The sequence below is a fragment of the Lycium ferocissimum genome, chromosome 4, assembly GCF_029784015.1.
Source record: "Lycium ferocissimum isolate CSIRO_LF1 chromosome 4, AGI_CSIRO_Lferr_CH_V1, whole genome shotgun sequence".
In the NCBI taxonomy this organism is placed as follows: Eukaryota; Viridiplantae; Streptophyta; class Magnoliopsida; order Solanales; family Solanaceae; genus Lycium; species Lycium ferocissimum.
Window position 1 is genome coordinate 52,940,120 of NC_081345.1, and position 20,529 is coordinate 52,960,648.

The following is a 20,529-nucleotide window of genomic DNA, read 5'->3' on the forward strand; positions in this document are numbered from 1 at the left end:
TGTTAGAAAGCCAAAAAAAAAAAAAAGAGGGGGCAGAGAAGCTATGTAAAGCTTTAAGATACATTTCGGACATTTGACTTTGCATCTGAGTTAAAGAGGAATCAATAAGCAGGGAAGTGAGAAATATTGTAATCAAAGGGATAGGCTTCTCAAGTTAGATAGACTCAAGCCACCTACTTCTTCTAGTCAAAATCTACTCTTATATAGGAGGAGAGCCTGACTCATCTTTATATTTTTTATGTTATTCTATCTCTTGTTTGAATATTCAGATTCTACAATTGCTTCTTCCATCTCTTTTTACTAGTTCTTTTCAAGCCTACCATATTATGATGATTACTTCAGCAATTTGACTAATCCAGATCAGTATTCTCAGAGGCATTTTCGGGGCAGGCCTCGGGGCGAAGCGTACAAAAAACGCTCCGGGGCACAAATGAAAGGCGTAGATCCATAAGGCGTACGCCCTAGAATTTGGGGCGTAAGTCTCGGGCGCAAAAGCGTAAGCCCCGGGCATAAAGGCGTACGCCCCCGGCGTTAATTTAATTTTTATTGTTTTAAAAGTATTTTTTCTATAGATTTTGATTTTTATTATTGTTGTAATGATATTTATACTTTATGTTATCATGTTTTCATGTTGTAGTGATTTTTCTTAAAATATATAAATAAAGAAAACACCTCTCATAGAATATAACACTGCCATAAATAGTTTTTTTAGATGATTATGTCTGAAATTGATATGATAGAGATTTCATAGCACTATGTCCCTAAAGCAACTTCATCCATTTTTTTTCATTGCTCTTACACTTCTTGCCATTCTCCTTCTTTGAATATATAAACTAAAGTCAGTGCAAATATTAGTTGAGGGTGGGAAGGACTAATAGATTTGGAGATTGACAATCAAGTGAATGAATATTTCATTTTAAAGATTATCTAGGCTATTATCATTTTTTGTGTTGTGACCTTTGTCAAATAATAATTATAATAATTCTGGTTATATTATTGGTGATTTACTTGAATTTATTTGCAGAATTTTTATGAAAACTTTACATTTGCTTAGTTTTAGTAATAAAATTATAAAATTGAAGATACATGCGACATACGCTCCGTAGATCCATGGGACTTACGCCATGTGTCTCGGGACTTACGCCTTGTCCCGTGCTGCGTAAAACGCTTTGCCTCGCCCCCCCCCCCCGCCTTTTAAAACACTGATCTAGATATAAAATGTTATTGGGCTATGCTAACTGTAAGTTGTTTGTTTTGACATATACATTTGCATAAGGACCCCTATTGATTTAACTCATTTTAACCCATCCAAATTCAGTCCAACCTACTCATTTTACACCCAACTCTAGTGCTAGCCTATAATATTGTTGTCAAGATAAAAAATACCGTTCATGTGAAAGGCAAGCCGTGTAATTTTGATGGTAATATATTCGTAAAATGCGTAAATTGCATTAAATTCTTCCCATAAGTAAAAAAGAAACTTGTTCAATCTGTGACTACAAACTTATTGTGCAAAGTGGGGAAGCAAGAAGCGTGAGTTCAAGATGAATACTTGTAGTTGAAACATGTCAAGATGATGGGCCTCCTAATCACTCGTGGACGTGTCTTTGTGCACGCTCAAAAAGATTATAAATTAGAATTAAACAAACATATTTCCCTATTAAGGCTTGTAAACTACTTTAGTTTCTTACTTTTTCCTCTTTGACAAATTAAGATGACTGACTTGACAAGTTTTGTTCTTGTCCTTCTTTGCACGCATCTTCTTAATTTGATCAATTATTTTGTAGCCCTTCTTTGTGCGTATCTTGTTTCCAAGCTAGTTCAATTTTCATTCATCGAGAAGTCAAAATCGAAAATCAATCGACTTCCTCCTGGTCCAAAACAATGGCCTATTGTAGGCAACCTTTTTCAGTTGGGGCACTTACCTCACCGTGACATGGCGTCTTTCTGTGAGAAGTATGGGCCATTGGTCTACCTCCGACTAGGTAATGTTGGGAAAAAATTCACAAATAGCCACGTTTTAGTCCTTTTAATTAAAAATAGCCATTGTTTTCGAGTTTCAAATGCATAAGGGAAACTTCAAGTATCTAGGATATTCACTTATGGATGTTGCAACTTGACTATTTTATAATTAAGATATGGCCGAAAAGTGGCAAGTATTCGTTATTTCTATGATAGTGTTAGTTATAGTTTGTAATGTTTGCGGGGTTCCAACTTTGATGCGCAAAACCCCTATAAGCTTAAAAACGTCAACTATCATTAACGTGTATATATATATATATATATATAACTAAACTTTACAAATAAATATATTAATTTATACATACAATATTAATATTATGTTAAAATGCTTGGATTTGGAAGTAAAGGTGTCAGTATTTTATTTTATATATAAATCTAAATTTTAAAAATGGGTCAATCTGTTTGTGAAATGAAGTGTCTATTTGAAATGATTTGGTCTTTGATCAATAAATACAGAAATTCCCTAAGAATTAAGTAGCTGTGAAAAATCTACCCTGTATGTAATAGGCTTTGTTGTATTATGGAGGGACTTATTTTTATGTCCCCAATCAGTATGCATACAATGCATCTATAAGGTTCTTATTTTTCATGTCTCAAAGCGTTCGTTTACTTCCATCTCTATATTGTTATTTTTTCACTCAAGGGGCGGAGGTAGAAGTCTGTATCTTTGGTTCGGCCGAACATAGTAACTTTTGCTCAAACAATTTATTTGCGTTAAAATTTTTATGAAATATGTACACATATTAAATTTAGAAACTAGTTATTAACAATTGAATTTATACTTCTGAACTCATAAATTTGAAATCCTAACTCCACTTCTATTTTCACTAACAGGTAATGTTGATGCTATCACCACCAATGATCCCGAAATCATAAGGGAAATACTTGTACAACAAGATGATGTTTTTGCATCTAGACCAAGAACACTTGCTGCCGTTCATCTAGCTTATGGTTGTGGGGATGTGGCATTGGCTCCATTAGGACCGAAATGGAAAAGAATGAGAAGAATTTGTATGGAACATTTGTTGACAACTAAAAGGCTTGAATCATTTGCAAAACATAGGGCTGATGAAGCCCAAAGTCTAGTTAAAGATGTTTGGGCCAAGGCCCAAAAAGGACATATAGTGAACTTAAGGGAAATTTTGGGTGCATTTTCAATGAACAATGTGACTAGGATGTTGTTAGGAAAACAGTATTTTGGGCTTGAATCAGCAGGCCCACAAGAAGCAATGGAATTTATGCATGTAACACATGAGTTATTTTGGCTACTTGGAGTGATTTATTTAGGTGATTATTTACCTTTGTGGAGGTGGATTGATCCTTATGGTTGTGAGAAGAAAATGAGGGATGTGGAGAAAAGGATTGATGATTTTCACATGAGAATAATTGAAGAACATAGAAAGAAGAGAGGTAAACATAATAATATAGATGATGATGACGGTGAAATGGACTTTGTGGATGTTTTATTGTCTCTTCCAGGAGAAGGTGAAGGAGATGGGAATGGAAAACAACACATGGATGATGTAGAGATTAAAGCTCTCATTCAGGTCTAACAACACTATTAACATTTATCTCAAACTACTTACATTCAATATCTGCATTTAGTGAACAACTACTACCACACATGAGATCCCTAAGCTGCATTTGGATTTAAAACATAGAATTTAAGCTATACACACGGATAGTGCAATGTTATTGGTCCAATTTAATCAGTACTAGCACGTTATTACTTTATTAAATTATCACATCAGACTTAATAGGAGTATAGAGAGTTATAAGTTAACTTAACTTGATAGTGTAACACTATTTTATTGTCGATGCACAGAATATGACTCTAATAAGACAAAACCAATATCCATGCCAACTTTTATATTATGGATTTAACATATTATTGTGAAAATAGTTATTACACAATTCGTGTATTTTAACATATTATTGCAAGGCATCTATTTTATCTTTAACTTACTAATCCCAATTATTATGAAATCAACTACAATTAGTATCTTTTAAGTGACTTGCATAATCAAGATATAGAAGTTAAACTCTATTTTTTGTTCTTTCAATTATAGGATATGATAGCTGCAGCCACGGACACTTCTGCCGTGACCAACGAATGGGCAATGGCTGAGGTGATCAAGCATCCACATGTCCTCAAGAAGATCCAAGAAGAACTCGATATAGTTGTCGGGTCGAGTCGTATGGTAACCGAATCTGACTTGATTCATCTCAAGTACCTCCGTTGTGTAGTACGCGAAACGTTCCGAATGCACCCTGCAGGTCCATTTCTAATCCCACACGAGTCAACGCGTGATACTCATATCAATGGTTATTACATCCCGGCCAAGACACGCGTGTTCATCAACACGCACGGTCTTGGCCGGAACACAAAGATTTGGGACAATATAGATGAGTTTAGGCCAGAGAGACATATGCCACAAAATGATGATAATGAAAAAAATATCATTACTAGAGTTGAGATAAGTCATGGGCCTGATTTCAAGATTTTGCCATTTAGTGCTGGGAAAAGGAAGTGTCCTGGTGCACCATTGGGTGTGAAATTGGTGCTTATGGCATTGGCTAGGTTGTTTCACTGCTATGATTGGAGTCCACCACATGGAGTAAGGCCTGAGGATATTGACACAAATGAGGTTTATGGAATGACTATGCCTAAAGCTAAGCCCTTGATGGCTGTTGCTAAGCCTAGACTGCCTCCTCACTTATACCAATAATTAATTACCAGTCAATCAAATGAATCATTTTCCATATACATAAATTAAATTGAAAGTGTGTTATTTTAATAAATAAAGGGTTAATATCACTTTTGGTCGGTCGGTTATTGGTTAACTCTAGTTTTAGCGTTACAAGTCTTGACTACTCATTTGTCTGCACTTAAAAGGGGGTCAGAATCTAAATCATTCAGATCCGCCCATTAAGTGCATTTGGTTTTTCACTTTTACAACATATTAATGGGTCTGAATAGGTATAATGAATGAATCAGGTCTGAAATCTTAAAAATACATGCCTTTTTTTCTCTCTCTCCCAATCACGTCATATTTTCTTTCAAAAAAAAAAAAAAAAAACAATTTCACCCATCTCTCTCCAATTATCAACTGGCCAGCCAAAAAAATTCCTCGTAAGATTTCAAAATCTTTGTTTGAATTTATATATCGTCATTCCATTTTTGAATGTTAATCTTTCGGTTTGAGGTTGGGGTTTTAAAGGACCCAGTTTCAAATATAATAATTTAAGAAGAGCAGTTGCTAAACTAGAAGGATGCATTGATAAAAATCGCGGATTTGAATGGAATAGGTAAATTGCAGTAGAATAATGAAGAATTGCATTAACAAATTCTGTTGAAAGTATTATATTATTATTATGTTATTATTTGTTGTGTGTTTACTCAAATTTGGTCAAATCACTTACAGATACCTACACATCTTTCAAAATATCATTGACAGTAAAAACAAGAGAAATTTTACCCGTAGCTTCATTCCCTTTTCTTGTTTTACTTGTGTTCTCCGTTGAGACGTGAATTCAGAATTTCAAGAGGATGAGTTCACCTTCGAATTAAAAAAAAAAAAAAAGATGCAAAAGTGTATTTAGTAGGGTTCAATCCCACAACCTTAAGGGACTAAATAAACTAAGCACTTAACCAGTGCTCCACTTGATTTAGTTTGATCATGGATTCCTTCAGTTAATATTAGATATATTTTAAGGATTATATACATAATATACTGAGTTTAGTCCGATGACCATGGGTTCACGTGACCCATTTTTTATACATAGATTAGCCCCTGTCTGTTCTATAGTGTTCCAAAGACTTCACTTGTGAAAATATACTAGGTTGTTGTTGTCGTCGTCATCTCTGTTTTATAGTGTTCACGGAGTTTTTGGAGAAGTATTTGTTTGATCTGTTTTTGCCAAAGAAAAATAATGTTTTAAATAATTCCAATCCCCGTTAAACATTAGCAGGATAACTTAATTTTGTTTATGTGTACTTTAATACAGTTCCTCTCAATGAAGTTAACTAATCTAAATCTAAGAGTGAACTTCGACATGGAATGTCTTCTCTCCGCAGATTCAAGTCAATCAAACATCTGGTAGATCACTAATGAGTTTTTTTTTTTTTTTTTTTTTTTTTTTTTTTTTTTTTTGGTAAATGGTTGTTCATGAATTGTGACAATTTCACAAAATTCACTCCATTGAATTGTCGCATCATAGTAACAGAAGTAGCTGCAGAGTTTGAACTTTGACGTTATGAAGCTGGTTTAGAGGAAAATTTAGCTCCTTTAGATCTGTTGTACTAAAAAAACTCATAGTACGTACATTATTCCTATATCAACTTGAAATGGTTGCTTAGCAATTAGTAGTGGCATAATCTTATCGCCTCCTCTGCAGTAGCATTCTAACTTTCTTTTACTTTCTTATTAGAGTGTAATCAATTGTATTCCTATTTTTCTTCTTTATAATTCACTCTGTTTAATATGATGTTATTTCATTTTCATCCACATTCAATTTTTACATTTCGATGATTTAGAGTATCATCTATTACCTTTTTTAATTGATATCTCAGCCGCTGCTGATACATTCTTTATTTGCGATTGGGACTATCAACAAAACATGTTTAATTATTGTCATTTGACTCATGCTTGATGGTCCGGCGGTTGTCATTGTCTCCACTCTTTTATCACATTTTTTCACTTCTTTTAACCATTACAAATGAACTGTAATTTGTTAGATATATTCTCATTTTCCAGTATTAATAATTAAAATTTAAGGAAGAACATTTAACTATCTAATGAAATAAACATATCAGATTATTCACATGTATTCATATTCAATAACATGTGCACTAAGAGATTCATGTGCTACAGTTACACCGATACATGCACACATTCTTTTTTACTTCTTTTTTTTTTCAAAGTATAGTAGTATACTAATAAAAAAATGTATTTCATCTCAAATCTACTTCTGATAAAAATATTCATTCCGTGTAAAACCGCGCGGGGCTACTTTACTAGTGAAATAATAGAGGCCAATTGCAGCAGTACAAAATGGGAATTCGAAATGCTAATTGCAACAGCCACGTGTCAAATGTATGAAATTTCATTACTGCCCCTGCGAGGACGACAACTTTTTGTTGTTCTCACTTATATTAATGAAGGGTAAAGGTGCAAATATACCTTCAACTTTGCGATTTAGAGTAGATATACCCCTTGTTACAAAAGTGGTGTATATATACTCCTGCCGTTACAAAATGGTGCAAATATACCCTTACCGTTACAAAATGATGCAACTATATCCTTTTCGCTGACGGGCTTTTTCTAAAAAATCATTTATATTATTTTTAATTAAAAAAATGCCACGTGACTTTAAAAAAAAAAATCTACCTATTTTTTTGAGTAAACATACTTTTCTAAAGCCACATAGTAATTTTTTTCTAATAGGTTAAATCTGGTTCGTTTAAAAAAATGGGTAGAATTATTTTTTTTAAAGTTATGGAGATATTTTTTTAAATGAATCATACCCGACATACCAGGAAAAAAATTAGCGTGGCTTTAAAAAATGTCTACTAAAAAAAATAGGTAGATTTTTTTTTAAAATTACGTGACATTTTTTTTAATTAAAAAATAACCGAAATGATTTAAAAAAAAAAAACCACCATCAGCGAAAAGGATAAATTTGCACCCTTTTGTAACGGCAGGGATATATATACATTACTTTTGTAATGAGAGGTATATCTACTCTAAATCGTAAAGTTGAGGGGTATATTTACCCCCTTTGCCTATAATGAATCACTTGTATTTATGGTAAATATTGAATGGTATTGATATTGATTAATGTGTCAGCGACTTCTTCCAGTAAGACTATTTAAGTTCCTCAAACTATCATTCCTTAAGAGTTCAAAACGCAGATAAATAAGTCATTTGTTCACAACAAACATCAGGAATACCAGAAAGAGGATGAATACGATAACATATCACCACGCTATTGTTAACATTTTCCTCGTGTCATTTGGAAAGAGTAACATGAGGCTCAGAATTGGAGTGTAATCAATATTCCCAAATAAAAAGGAAATTAATCTATGGTCAATCTCACAACAACAAAAAAAAAAAAATACAAATTTTTATTTGTACCTCCCACAAAAAAAAAAAAAAAAAAACTTTCGCCTACTGCAACAGTCTACTTGTGTCTGTTTGATTATACAGTAGCCTTATTTGCACAAATATGAGATTTTAAACATTCTAATGCTAGACCGCTCGTATGATTTTAAATAAGGAAACAAGTCAAGCGGCTTCATCGTATCAGTGATGTCGGATACAATTAACTTTGCTTTTTCCGCCAACGAAAGGAAACAATTGAATGTGTCAATATTGCGAATTACTGAAGCAATATATGCAACAGGCCCTTGTCCTAATGCAGGTGACAAATGCTCAGCATGAGTATTACCATTTAAATGCTCCTTGCAGCCATTATTCAAATAATGTAGGTTTAGATCTTCCCGCTTCAAAAGCATCGTGAGGACTCGAACAAGGTGTGGTAGGCAGAGTGGATCATATATCACATCTGCTCCCAAACTTTAAAGAGGAAAATCAAAAGCCGGTTCTAATGAGGACAACATGATACTAAGGCTAGGAATTCAGTCAAGGATTTGAATCTGCACCTTGCTAAAATTTTAAGTTTGTTACAGTCAGACCTTTCCTATAACAACCATCCTCTATAACACTACACTAAAACAACCATGTTTTCTGTGGAACCGAACTGTCATGTTATGTTATATTATATGCTCTCTATAACAAAACAAATGACGTTGTTATAAAGAGGTTTGACTGTATATCCAAATCAAATCTTAGATTTAAATTTTTTTAACACCACAACCCTTTGGAGTTAATACTCCAATTTACTATAATATACAAAATACTGCAGCATCAGTCTTTTAGTTTCTTAACTCGAATGGCCTTTATAATTCATTTGTTTTTTAATTATTGTTCTCCACAATGTTTCTAACAGTAATCTGCAAGTCTATTCCTCAAGATAAAGTATAACAGAAAAGGAAAGTAATAGCCGTGTTACTAAAAATAACAAAAGCAAACTTGAAGAGTAAATACTCACACTATATCTGGCATGAATTCACATAGCTCATTTTCTGTGGCGGACTCCCACGGCAAATACAAGCACTGCACCTGAATCAAAAAGATATGTCTTAACTACTACTTATGCTTACTCTACGATACATTTTTTTTATAAGGTAAAGTACTTCATTGGAAAAAAACAGTCCCAAGAAGGTACCAAAATGTTTACAAGTGCTTAAACCAATACATCAAAAGGCCTCAACTTGTGAAACTCACTAACATCAGGTTTATGCTAATGCCCTGTGTTATATTAAAAGCAACTCCAGTTTTCAGTGACAAACTTTTAACAAGAAAACTCATTGGCCTCAAAAAACATGGGTATACACAAAAAACTATCCCTACTTGGGATTGAGGCACAGTTACAAGTACAAAAACTTAAAAAGTCCAGTGACTCAGTTTTCAGGAGCCACAATAAAATGTTGGAAATTTTATTTTCTTCTTCCAAGTAACTTTTATCACTTTTGACATACATCATGTGAACATCCTACAATAGCAGTCAATTACATTCACCCTGAACAGAAGCAAGCCGTCAAAGAATTCGGGACCTACGAAGTTTGAGGAATAGGCAAGTAGCCCATGGACCCACTCATTAGCATATTGAGCCTAATCTATCTTCCTCTACTTCAGGCTTACTTCTGTTAAGCCATCTCTCTCTCTCTACTTAAATAAAAAAAATAAAAATAAAAATACTTAAAAAAACTCAAATGCACGTGTAAATCCTCGAAGGAGTTCATACGTGACAGAAAGTGTCAAAGAATGCTACACTTGTCCCTCCATTAGTTGTGTAAAGGTCTCCAAAAGAGTTTATAATTTCCTACATCACTCCATCCATTGCCTTAAAGGTTTGGGTTGGATGCTCAGCTTCATTCACAAATATATTTGCAACTCTGATGGAAATATAGAAAGCCAGTAACAGTCAGCTTACAGCTATGAACAGACAAAAGTGAATTGTATGTGTTTGACAGTGCTTTCACTTGAATAGATGGAAATCACCTGTGAAAGCTAACTCCAGAATATGAAAAAAATTGTAGGTGCAAAACTTTCTTCATCAACAAAAAGGCACAACAAACTATAGAACGAAGACATAAAATAAAATTCCATTTTTAACCAGCCTTCCGTTATCCAAAAGGAATTCCTTGATAACTTGATCTCTCTGGCCGGGCAAAAGAGAGAATTACATCTATACGTGTCTGTAAATCTAAGGCATAATTCGCACATAAGTCCATGAAAATCCATTTAGTGAAGATAGTGATAGTGCCGGTACGTAAACATCTTGCTGGCCACCAGTATTTCCTTCACAGTGATCATACCAAGAGTTTTGACCTTTGCAAGTGCAGTAAATTTTTGGATATAAATAGAATAAACTTTGAAGTGCGGTCTTATCATGATAGTACCCGGAAGAAATAAAATATGGAAGATATCCCTACCGGTCCCTGGCCGTGCTCTGAATTCTTTGTTCTTCGTCTTACTTTCTATATATATATATATATATATATATATATATATATATATATATATATTACTTTGTGCTGCATAGAGAAGTGCATAAGCAGATTACTAATTAAAGGTTTTCATCCCCTATAACATCGGTTCAGCTTAAATGGTGAATGATTTCCCGAAACTATTTGGACTTCCATGATTGGACATCAACCATTTGCATAGAGAACATATCCAAAGGTGCAATATAATGGTCGATGAAGGTGGAATGAAGTCATGAAGATCATGGAAGATTAAAGTAGGTTCAAATTATAGGAGAGGCAAATCTAGCTAGTCCTGACTCCTGTGGGTGGAGTTACACAGTACCTGTATTGGTGGGAGCCTGCAGGTAACGATGAAATAGATGATATGTGTGCAAACTGACCCGTGAACCATAGTTATAAAAATTATTTAAAAAATTTCCTTTGAGAACCCAAAAACCTAATGCCTTGGACTGTTGAAGAATTGAGTTTGACATCAACGCGCATAACTTACGCCTAACTGTAAAATTACAATGAGTCTACTGTTCAATAATCAGGTCGACAGGTGCTGCCTCAACATTCTTATGGTAATAGACAATAACACAGCATGTACACGAATCTCCACCAGTTCTACCGAAGCATGCTTGAAAGGAGCTATGATTGTCAAACTAGCCAACTTAAATTCATAAATACAGAATAGAACGGAAAGAAGCTAGGAATAGTAAGATCATAAAAGAAACACAAATAAGCAAAAATCAATGACCACTAACCGTGTTGTTTATTTGGGTATGACCTAACATATCAGTGGCCAGCTGATTTAACTCCAAGTTGAGCTTCATGTTTGCTAAAGTAGATAAGTCACCATCTGTAAGTATTACCTGCATCATTATATGGATAAGACTCTAAATTAATCATTACCCTTTAGGTAACAAATAAACAGAAAGAACTATTACTGCAGCTACTATAGCAGCTGCAGTTCTCAACAACCAAGAAGTTTAACGAGACTAAAACTTCTTTCTTTTTCTAGGAGACTTCTAGCACAAATGATGGTAAAATGAATAGATTCTTATCAATAGACCGTCAACCATAAAATTTATCAGTTTGTGTTTTCTGCAATACTTCCTATGTTTCAATTTATGTTTTGACTGGCCATAGAAAGGAAGACTTTTGAAACTTGTGGTCTCAAACATGCCATAACATTTGTGTGACTATAAAAAAAATTATTTAGGGTGAAATAGAAAGCTTAATTAAATTGTTTCCAAATTTAGAAAGGGATCATTCTTTTTAAACTAATTAAAAAGGAAATAGGTTCACATAAATTGAAACAGAGGGAGTAACTTAGAACCAAAATGTTGAAAGTTAATCCTACTTAATATGAGGCCTGTTGCACCATCAAAATGAGATGCAGCGAATACTAATTTTAGAGAAATTTCTAACCAAACAAATAAAACTTTTAAGAATGTGATCAGCGCCTCATAAAGCAATACACTTTGATTAATAACAGTATATGCTACATATCAGCTCAAATAGTGTATAGTTATAATTTGTAATGACCATCTCTTCTTTTTTTATGATGGTGGTCGGTGGTATACAGACTAACTTGCATGCACCGAGACTATTCCACCGGATACGTGCCACCTCACATCGAGACAGATATCAGGCAACTCTTCCCGTCAATGCTTAGGCGAAATGAAAGAAAGCACCTACTAATTTTTATTTGTAATGATCAATTAGGTCACTATTAGGTAAGTGTTATTCGTCCATTTTAACTGCATGAATAGAACAAATCCATTTGACAATTTACACTACTAAAAAAACAGTGAATTTCGACCTCAAATTTCGACATCATGAGGCTGAAAAAGTCAAAATTTCGACCTCAAGCCCAGGTCGCTAATAGCTTGGTCGAAAATAAGTTTTCTACCCAAATTAAGAAAATACAGTTTTCAACCTCATGAGGTCAAAAACAGTATTTTTTTTATTTAAATATTATTTAACGAAGGTAGAAAACCTGGATGAATATATTATAAAGAAAAAAAAAAACTTTTATTTTTAGAATTAGGTAGAAATTTAGCAATATTGTTGCCAGCCAAAATTCAAAATGCTGGCAACATTATTGCTAAATTTCGACCTCATTAGGTCGAAATTTTAATTTTTGGGTATAATTTCGACCCCATGAGGTCGAAAATTAGCACTATCTGGAGGTCAAAAATCTGGAAAAAAAATTCCAGAATTTGGCTGGCTTTTATAGCAGCCCACCTACTAAACAAAACACAATATCAAAAGCCCAACAACCAGCTGCCATAATGCAACCAAAACAAACATAAACTATACAACCAAGTGTTCTACATTCTACAACCAATTCAGCCACTTCAACAATGCAACATAACAACCAGTTCAACCATAAACTACATTCTACAACCCATTGGTTCAAAGTAGTTGCAACAATACATCAAATTCAACTTCAAAGTACTTCTAATTCGAATTAAAACTACATTCAAGCGCTTAAACATCATAAACTTAAACAATACATACATATCCAACAAAAGATAGAAAAGTTAGAATTCAAAAGTATACGAATCAAATAGGTCAACGTTGTGTGTTAGAGACGTGATCAGTACCCTCCCCACTAGACTCATCAACAAAAACATGATCTACATTAGTATGTGACCTACGTCGTCTACCTTTGGAAGGTCGGGGGGGCTGTGACCTACGAGCATCCCTGGGACAAGGGGGAATCAGAAACGCCCCCGGATTAAGTAAGCTGTCTATTTGGGCTTGCATACCCAACATCCTAGCCTTCGAGGCATTAAGTGTAGGCATTAAGTGTGCTTGTTAGTTGAACAACTTGCTGCTTCATCGCTTGGTACTCCTTAGGATCCACAGCCCCTCATCACTAGAGCCTATGCCTTGAAGGGCCGACGGGAAGTGATGAAAGGCTCGATTAGTCATGCCATAAGATGTTTGACCTCAGGGCAAACAGAGTCGCAGGGCATCTCTCAGCACTTCTCTCATGCCCCTACTACACCTGGCACGTTCACACGTGGCCTTTCACATATTCATCACGGATCTCAGCGAGCGGCTATGAGTGGTACTCCTACAGCTACTCCAACCCGACTATATCACATCCCTCTACATCATCTACCCAACAGTTTGGGATGTCGGGGCTTCCAGCCGAGGAAAGTAGCTTTGATTCAGACTGTCCTCGACCCCCACGAGGACAGCTTGAGACTTATGACGAGTATGATCATCTCATCATCAAGCCAGTGGGATACGGCTAAGTTTTTTCAATTTGCATAAGTTATTTCTTTATTTTTTTAACATCTTATTATTTTACATCTACTTATTTCTTTTTTTGTTGCAGCTTCTATCCGGGCACAGCAACAAAAAAGGTTTTGAAGACTCGCAAAGGACTCTATCGGGGCGACGCTCCGACTTGGGGCAAGGTGCCACAGGAGCTGAAGAGGCAGACGTTTATAGAGTTTAGGGTGTGTATATATATTAATGACATTTAAATTTCTTTGCAGAAAAAGTGTTCATGTAAGCCACAACATGAGGCTAAAGTAGCGCAGAATTTCAAGAAAAAGGTTGCGAAAATACTTAAGGATGCGTTTCGTAGAGCCCGTAACACTTGCCAGAAGTCTTAGTGGTCCATGAGAATAACTGCGCGAACCTGTTGCATTATTGGGCGACTGATCCACAGTTTTTGCAACAAAGTGAGATAGGGAAGAATGCCAGAGCCTCGGAGAAGGGTAGATCGCTACATACTAATGGGGCTACGAGCCAGATTGACGTGAGGAGGAAGCTGGTATGTTTCATTAAATTATATTTTAAAGACACTCAATTTATTTACTTTATATGATTAATAACTCAAATAATTTGTTTGCAGGAGCTCTAGAGGGGGCAAGTAGTACCTCAAGACGAGGCGTTCAAGATCACTCACATGAAGAAGACGAAGAACGATGATGGTATAGACCAATGGGTTGAGCCAAGGGCTGAGCGAACCTGGGTAAGTCACTAATTAACAATAATTAGTTTCTTTTTCTAAATTTAGCTACTAACATTGTATCCTTTAAATTCAAAATGAATTTCAACAATACTTTGAGGAGTTTCGTGCCACTCGCACCAGCCGGCATGCCGGTAACCCAAGAAATAATAAAGTAGCAGTGGATGGAGAGTGTTGGTCGCCCGACAAGTTATGGGACAGCTTATGGCATGGCTAATCGAGCCTTTCGTCACTTCCCGTCGGCTAGGGGTGGGCATTCGGTTTTTCGGTTCAATTTTTTCAAACTTCGGTTCGATTCTTCGGTTTTGAAAAAGTGTGCACCGAACCGAGTTCGGTTCAATATAATTCGATTTTTCTAAAACAGTTATTCGATTTTTCAAAGAAATTTATGATACATTAAAAGGTATAACTAAAGTGAAATCAATTACAAAGTCAGAGCAAGAATTTAAAGCTAATCATTGTAAAAAAAAAAATCAGAGCAAAGAAGAGTAAATTGTTATTGGCGCCCTCACGCCTCATCCCAATAAGCTCAGTTGAATCTCCACAGTCCACTATAGTAACTAAACTCTCCCCACGTCTTATTGAACTAGTATTATCAAAGCATGTAGCAGCAACAACAGTAGCTTCAATAGTTTTTTGGTTTTCGGTATTTATGCCCAGCCCTACCGTCGGCCCTTCAAAGCATAGGTTCTAGTGATGAGAGGGGGCTGTGGATCCTAAGGAGTACCAAGCGATGAAGCAGCAACTTGCTCAACTAACAAGCACACTTAATGCCTCGGAGGCCAAGATGTTGGGTATGCAGGCCCAAATAGACAGCTTAATTAATCCGGGGGCGTTCCTGATTCCGCCTTCTCCCAGGAATGCTCGTAGGTCACAACCCCCCCAACCTTCCAAAGGTAGACGACGTAGGTCACGTACTAACGTAGATCATGCTCTTGTTGATGAGTCTAGTGAGAAGGATAGGGATCACGTCTCTAAATCACAACGTTGACCTATTTGATTCGTATACTTTTGAATTCTAACTTTTCTATCCTTTGTTGGATATGTATGCATTGTTTAAGTTTATGATGGTTAAGTGTTTGAATGTAGTTTTAATTCGAATCAGAAGTACTTTGAAGTTGAATTTGATGTATTGTTGCAACGACTTTGAAGCAATTGGTTGTAGAATGTAGTTTATGGTTGAAGTGGTTGTTATGCTGCATTGTTGCAGTGGCTGAATTGGTTGTAGAATGCAGAACAATTGGTTGTAGAATGCAAAACAATTGGTTGTATAGTTTATGTTTGTTTTGGTTGCATTATGGCAGCTCAAATAGCTGGTTCTTGAGGTTTTGGTATTGTGTTTTGTTTGGCAGGTGGGCAGCTGTAAAAGTAGCCAAATTCTGGTGGTGATGGTTGGGTGGGTGGGGGTGGGGGGGTGGGACCCAGATTTTTTTGGCTAAATTAGGTTGAAATTCTAAAGTTAAAAGTTTTTTTATATATATATTCATCCATGAGGTCGAATACGTTAAATAATATTTAAATAAAAATACTCTTTTCATCCTCATGAGGTCGAAAACTGTATTTTCTTAATTTGGATAGAAAACTTATTCTCGACCTCGTAAGGTCAAAAATTTCGACCTCATGAGGTCGAAAAAAACTTCGACCGAGCTATTAGCGACCTGGGCTTGAGGTCGAAAATTTGACTTTTCCGACCTCATGAAGTTGAAATTTGAGGTCGAAATTCACTGTTCTTTTAGCGGTGCGATCAACATAGGTTGTTGTGATTTCGTCCCTCCATCGAACTGTTGCTCCAGTTGCTGCTGTTATTTGAAGAAAATGAAGAAGATTCAAAAAAAAAAAAAAAAAATATGGTTACATGGTGTCCAGATGAGGTTTCAAACAAAATTGTTTGTATTCACACCTCTGGTATATGTGGAACACAATGAGTACCAAGTAGGTACCAGTGTATTGACATGGAAAAGGTTTGGTGCGTACAACTTTTTCCGTGAAGGAGGGGTGTGTCGAAGGAATTTCATTACAGGTTGAAGGGGCAAAATATCTATTAAGCCTAAATTTTAAATATTCAACCAAGAAAATTATCAGAATTTATACTAAAGATAGAACTAATGTCAACAACAGTCACTTGAATCCACGACAGCAATTATCCAATCGATCCCAAACCATTTCCCGCAGGATCTTTAATATGCAAGGCACAAAAAGCTTTTGGAAAGAAAAATTAAAATCAAGGATCCACATTGATAAATCTAAGTGAGTCAGCTGCTGAAAATAAACAAAATAAAAAGAAAACTAGTATTACCCCCCGAAGTAAGAGCTTTTTACACTTAAACTTTGCGAGGGTCCTATTAACCCCCTAAACAACTTTGAACTGATATTATTACCTCCTTTTTCGACCAACTCCAATTTTAAAAAAGAAGGTGTTGATCATGCCCCAATCCTTGGTTAATATGTGTTAATTTAACTAAAAATACATTATTATTATTATTATTATTTTTGCTTATATTTTTTCTTTCTTTTTTCTTTTTCTCTCTCTTACTTTATGACTTCTTCTTCCTTTTTTTTTTTTTTTTTTTTTTTTGGAAAATGGTAATTTGTTCTTCTTCTTTATTCTAACCTCCATCCCCTTCCAATAATATCATTTGAGGAGTGGAAAATCGAGAGTGCAGTTTCCACTATTCACATTGGAGGGAGCCCCTTTCTGGCGGGACCTGAGCAGATTGATAGATAAAACTGAAAGGGGGCGGCTACTGGGTGCACAGTCGAAATGGGTTCTTTGGGAAGCTCCCAATTTGGACATTGAAGCCTTGCATGATGGGTATTGACAAAGCTGGTCGCAGTCCTGTTTTTAGGTACCCTATCTGCATTTCTTCATCTGATTTACAGGGGCAACGGTGTTGAATAAGATTTTGGAGTTGAAGAAAAGAGTTGAAGCGGTAATAGTAAATCAAGGTGGTGGAGTTGTACTTGTGGCAGAAATGAGTGGCAAAATTTTTTATTTATGAAGAAGAAACAAAAGAAAACAAGAATAAGGAAAAAAATTAAAATAATGAAAGTAGGACAATACATTTTCATAAAGAAAAAAATTGTATTAGTTCCTCACGCTTTTTAAGAGATTGTATGCATATCCTCTATGCCAGGTGGCAAACAAAGGAGGTATTCATATCAGTTCGCAGTTGTTTTTTTGTTTTTGGGGGGGGGGGGGGGGGGGGGGGTTAATTATGTATTCTCTCTTTTATTATTATTAAGAGTAGTATGTTTAACACTATGCATCCACGATGTTTCAGTAGCTAAAATGAGGATGACCACTATATCTATCCTAGGATGTAAATATAGTTTAAGAACTTACTACACTAAGCAAGAAGCGCCATCGCTTGGAATGCATTAATCTTATTTTATGATGGCAAAACTATGTGATGGAAAAATAAAACTAAATGTTCATGATTGCAAGCAAGCTTCTCTCACTTTTTAGCTCCAATTGGGTGACAAGAGCATGGGCTGCTTGATCCAAGCAAATTGATAGACTACACCTAACCATTATCAATTACATGTTTCATGACCTACACAAAACCATATGCCCAGTCAATGATCCCAGCCATTTTCAATTAAAGGCAAGAAGGCATATTCAATAGAGAAGATGAAAGCAATTGTAACCTCAAATAAAATAAGTGGTAGAGCAAAATGATTCCCAAAATTGTTCAGCCCAAATGCTTTTTATTGGGTAATATAAAAAAATAAGATCCCGTCGAGGGGATTGAACAAAAAATCACAGTGAAGTTCAAAATGAGCAGGAGATATCTGAAGAATGTGTGATGCATTTGTGTGAACAAAACAAGAGGTAGAATTCGCAGAAAAAATAGAAAGAATGAAAAAGGAAACTTGCCTTGGAGCAATTTGCCTGAGCTAGACAGACACCAACCAATCCAACACCCGAACCAACCTGCTTTTTTAATAGATAAAATACAAGGAATGGCACAAGTGTTATTACATTAATCGACCCCACTACACAAATAAAAGAGAATTGCCAACTGACAAACAAAAAAAGGATCAAGAGAAGTAATACTCAATCTTGGAAAAATCCATGAAGATGTGACAAGGAGTTAGACGTTTCAATTTTCCCTAAGACCAATTGCTGAGAAAAAATTTGATAAACTAAGACAAACAGATGGAATACTTCTAAAAGCTACCTCACCTCAAGACAAGATTTGCCTGAGAACACTTCTGGAAAAGAAAGTATGAACTCTGAAAGGAACAGACCTGATGGCCAAATTGAGCACCTGCTTCAACCAAGAAATATAGAGGACAAATTGATCAGCAGTTACACTGGGAATAAAATGTTCGCAAAAATTATGAGATAACAAAGGAGCATAACTTCCACCATATCACGAAGTTATTGTAAAGCCTCAAATGTATTCGCGTCCACATGAGAATGGTGAGGTCATTGGAATACATGAACATATTTATGGTACAAGTTAGAAGTGGATTGAAGCAGCTAAGTGGCCAAAGGGAGTTAAAAATCAGATTTGGAATTCTGATCAACTCCCAGGCATCCTCGCGTTGTCCCTCGTGTCAGAATTCTGATCATTCTCCGGCACCCGAAATAAATTTTGTTGATAGCAGCAGCGGAGATGACAACTTTTACATTCCTCACTTTAATTTCATCAAGCATTGGGAGCTGAGGATTCATTTGGCTGGGCTTCTTCATTTTCAACAACTCGGCCCCGTAGTTAGCATAAAATTCTCGCACAATGACCGGGCAATACTCTCCAGGAGGCTCAGCGAACACCCCCAGCCTATAGAATCGAAGGGTCTCGGCAGTGTTGGGATAAGCCTCAAGACCCTCAAACACGAGTCGCCGCTCTTCCCATATACTCCTCTTCGGCTTTCCCCCTCTCTTGTGAGAGAAATGCCATCCTCATATAGCTTTTTGGACTCTTCAACCCCAAACCGCAATGCGTCCTCCAGCAGTGTTTTAGTCCTCAAAGCCAACTTGCGCTTGCCTTGAATTGACTCAGGGGAACACTCGGCATTTGGAGCTTAGGGTGTCTGTAGGCTCAAATGAGCCGCTCTCATTCGTATCTCCCTCATTATCCAACGGCTCACCTGACGCAGACCCGCTGCCTACGGCCTCCGCGCTCTCAGACCCAGCTTCCAATGACTCTTCTTCTCCCTCATTATCCGAGGTGGAAGGAGTCATGGTCTCGGGTTGAGATTTGTAGCCCCTCGCACTTCTTTGCCGGTATGACCTCATCATCGGCGGTCTCATCTCTAAGGAGATGATCTGTCTCTGGTTCGTCTTGGGCTCGGCCTCGGCCCCTACCAGCTCGGGGCCCAGCACCCCTTATGACACAATGTTTTGGACCATACCTACAAAAGAGCTTTTGTTAGTCACGGGTCTTAGAAATTAAAGTTTAAAAAAACAGAAAAATCCCTTTTTTTTTTTTTTGAGGGGGTGGGGGGAGGACAGAACCAACAGAAGTTCCATTTCAAAGTACAAGCGATTTTCACGGACCGTATAACAGCTCATACTTAAATAGAACCCCTGCCATCTAGCCAATCTTATATGACCTCAATTTTATTTTTACGAATTTGTTTCAGTAACAGCCAATCATCACACACACATTCCTTCCATGGTTTCAATTCCTACGGGGGTTGGGTTACTCAGACTTCCCCCATTTTTTCAAATTTTGACAGTTCATTAGTATTCAATTTGAGCAATTTTGGCGGGCATAACAATATTGGAACCCAAGATACAAATTCGTCAGTTGAAATGCCCACCAACCCGTTAGGATGTTGATTTCTCAGCCCCATGAATTCACAATAGCTCTAATACTCATCCCCATTTAGAAAAATCATGAACCATGGAAATTTTCACTAGAACCCTAGGTAAATCAACACCCAAAAATTAAATTAGACCCTT

At 36.1% G+C, this 20,529-nt stretch overlaps 2 protein-coding genes across 5 annotated transcripts in view; one reads left to right on the forward strand and one right to left on the reverse strand.

Annotated features, from left to right (window-relative positions):
• Positions 1–1,631: 1,631 nt before the first annotated feature.
• On the forward strand, positions 1,632–5,903 carry LOC132054849 (cytochrome P450 703A2). Its single transcript, XM_059446814.1, has 3 exons — positions 1,632–1,985; positions 2,857–3,569; positions 4,092–5,903. The coding sequence occupies exons 1-3, from the start codon at positions 1,715–1,717 to the stop codon at positions 4,749–4,751; spliced, it is 1,644 nt and encodes a 547-aa protein (XP_059302797.1). The 5' UTR covers positions 1,632–1,714; the 3' UTR covers positions 4,752–5,903.
• Positions 5,904–8,011: 2,108 nt separating this feature from the next.
• The window catches only part of LOC132053507 (uncharacterized), a 20,126-nt gene continuing 7,608 nt past the window's right edge, over positions 8,012–20,529 (reverse strand). For 3 of the 4 annotated variants that reach the window (XM_059445572.1, XM_059445574.1, XM_059445571.1), the window contains exons 7-11: positions 18,802–18,886; positions 18,493–18,552; positions 11,383–11,490; positions 9,136–9,206; positions 8,012–8,600 (exon numbers count right to left, since the gene is read on the reverse strand). In XM_059445572.1, the coding sequence (XP_059301555.1) occupies positions 8,237–8,600; positions 9,136–9,206; positions 11,383–11,490; positions 18,493–18,552; positions 18,802–18,886 (688 nt within the window). In that variant the 3' untranslated portion in view covers positions 8,012–8,236. The remainder of the gene's footprint in view (positions 8,601–9,135; positions 9,207–11,382; positions 11,491–18,492; positions 18,553–18,801; positions 18,887–20,529) is intronic. The other variant, XM_059445573.1, reaches the window with a different exon arrangement.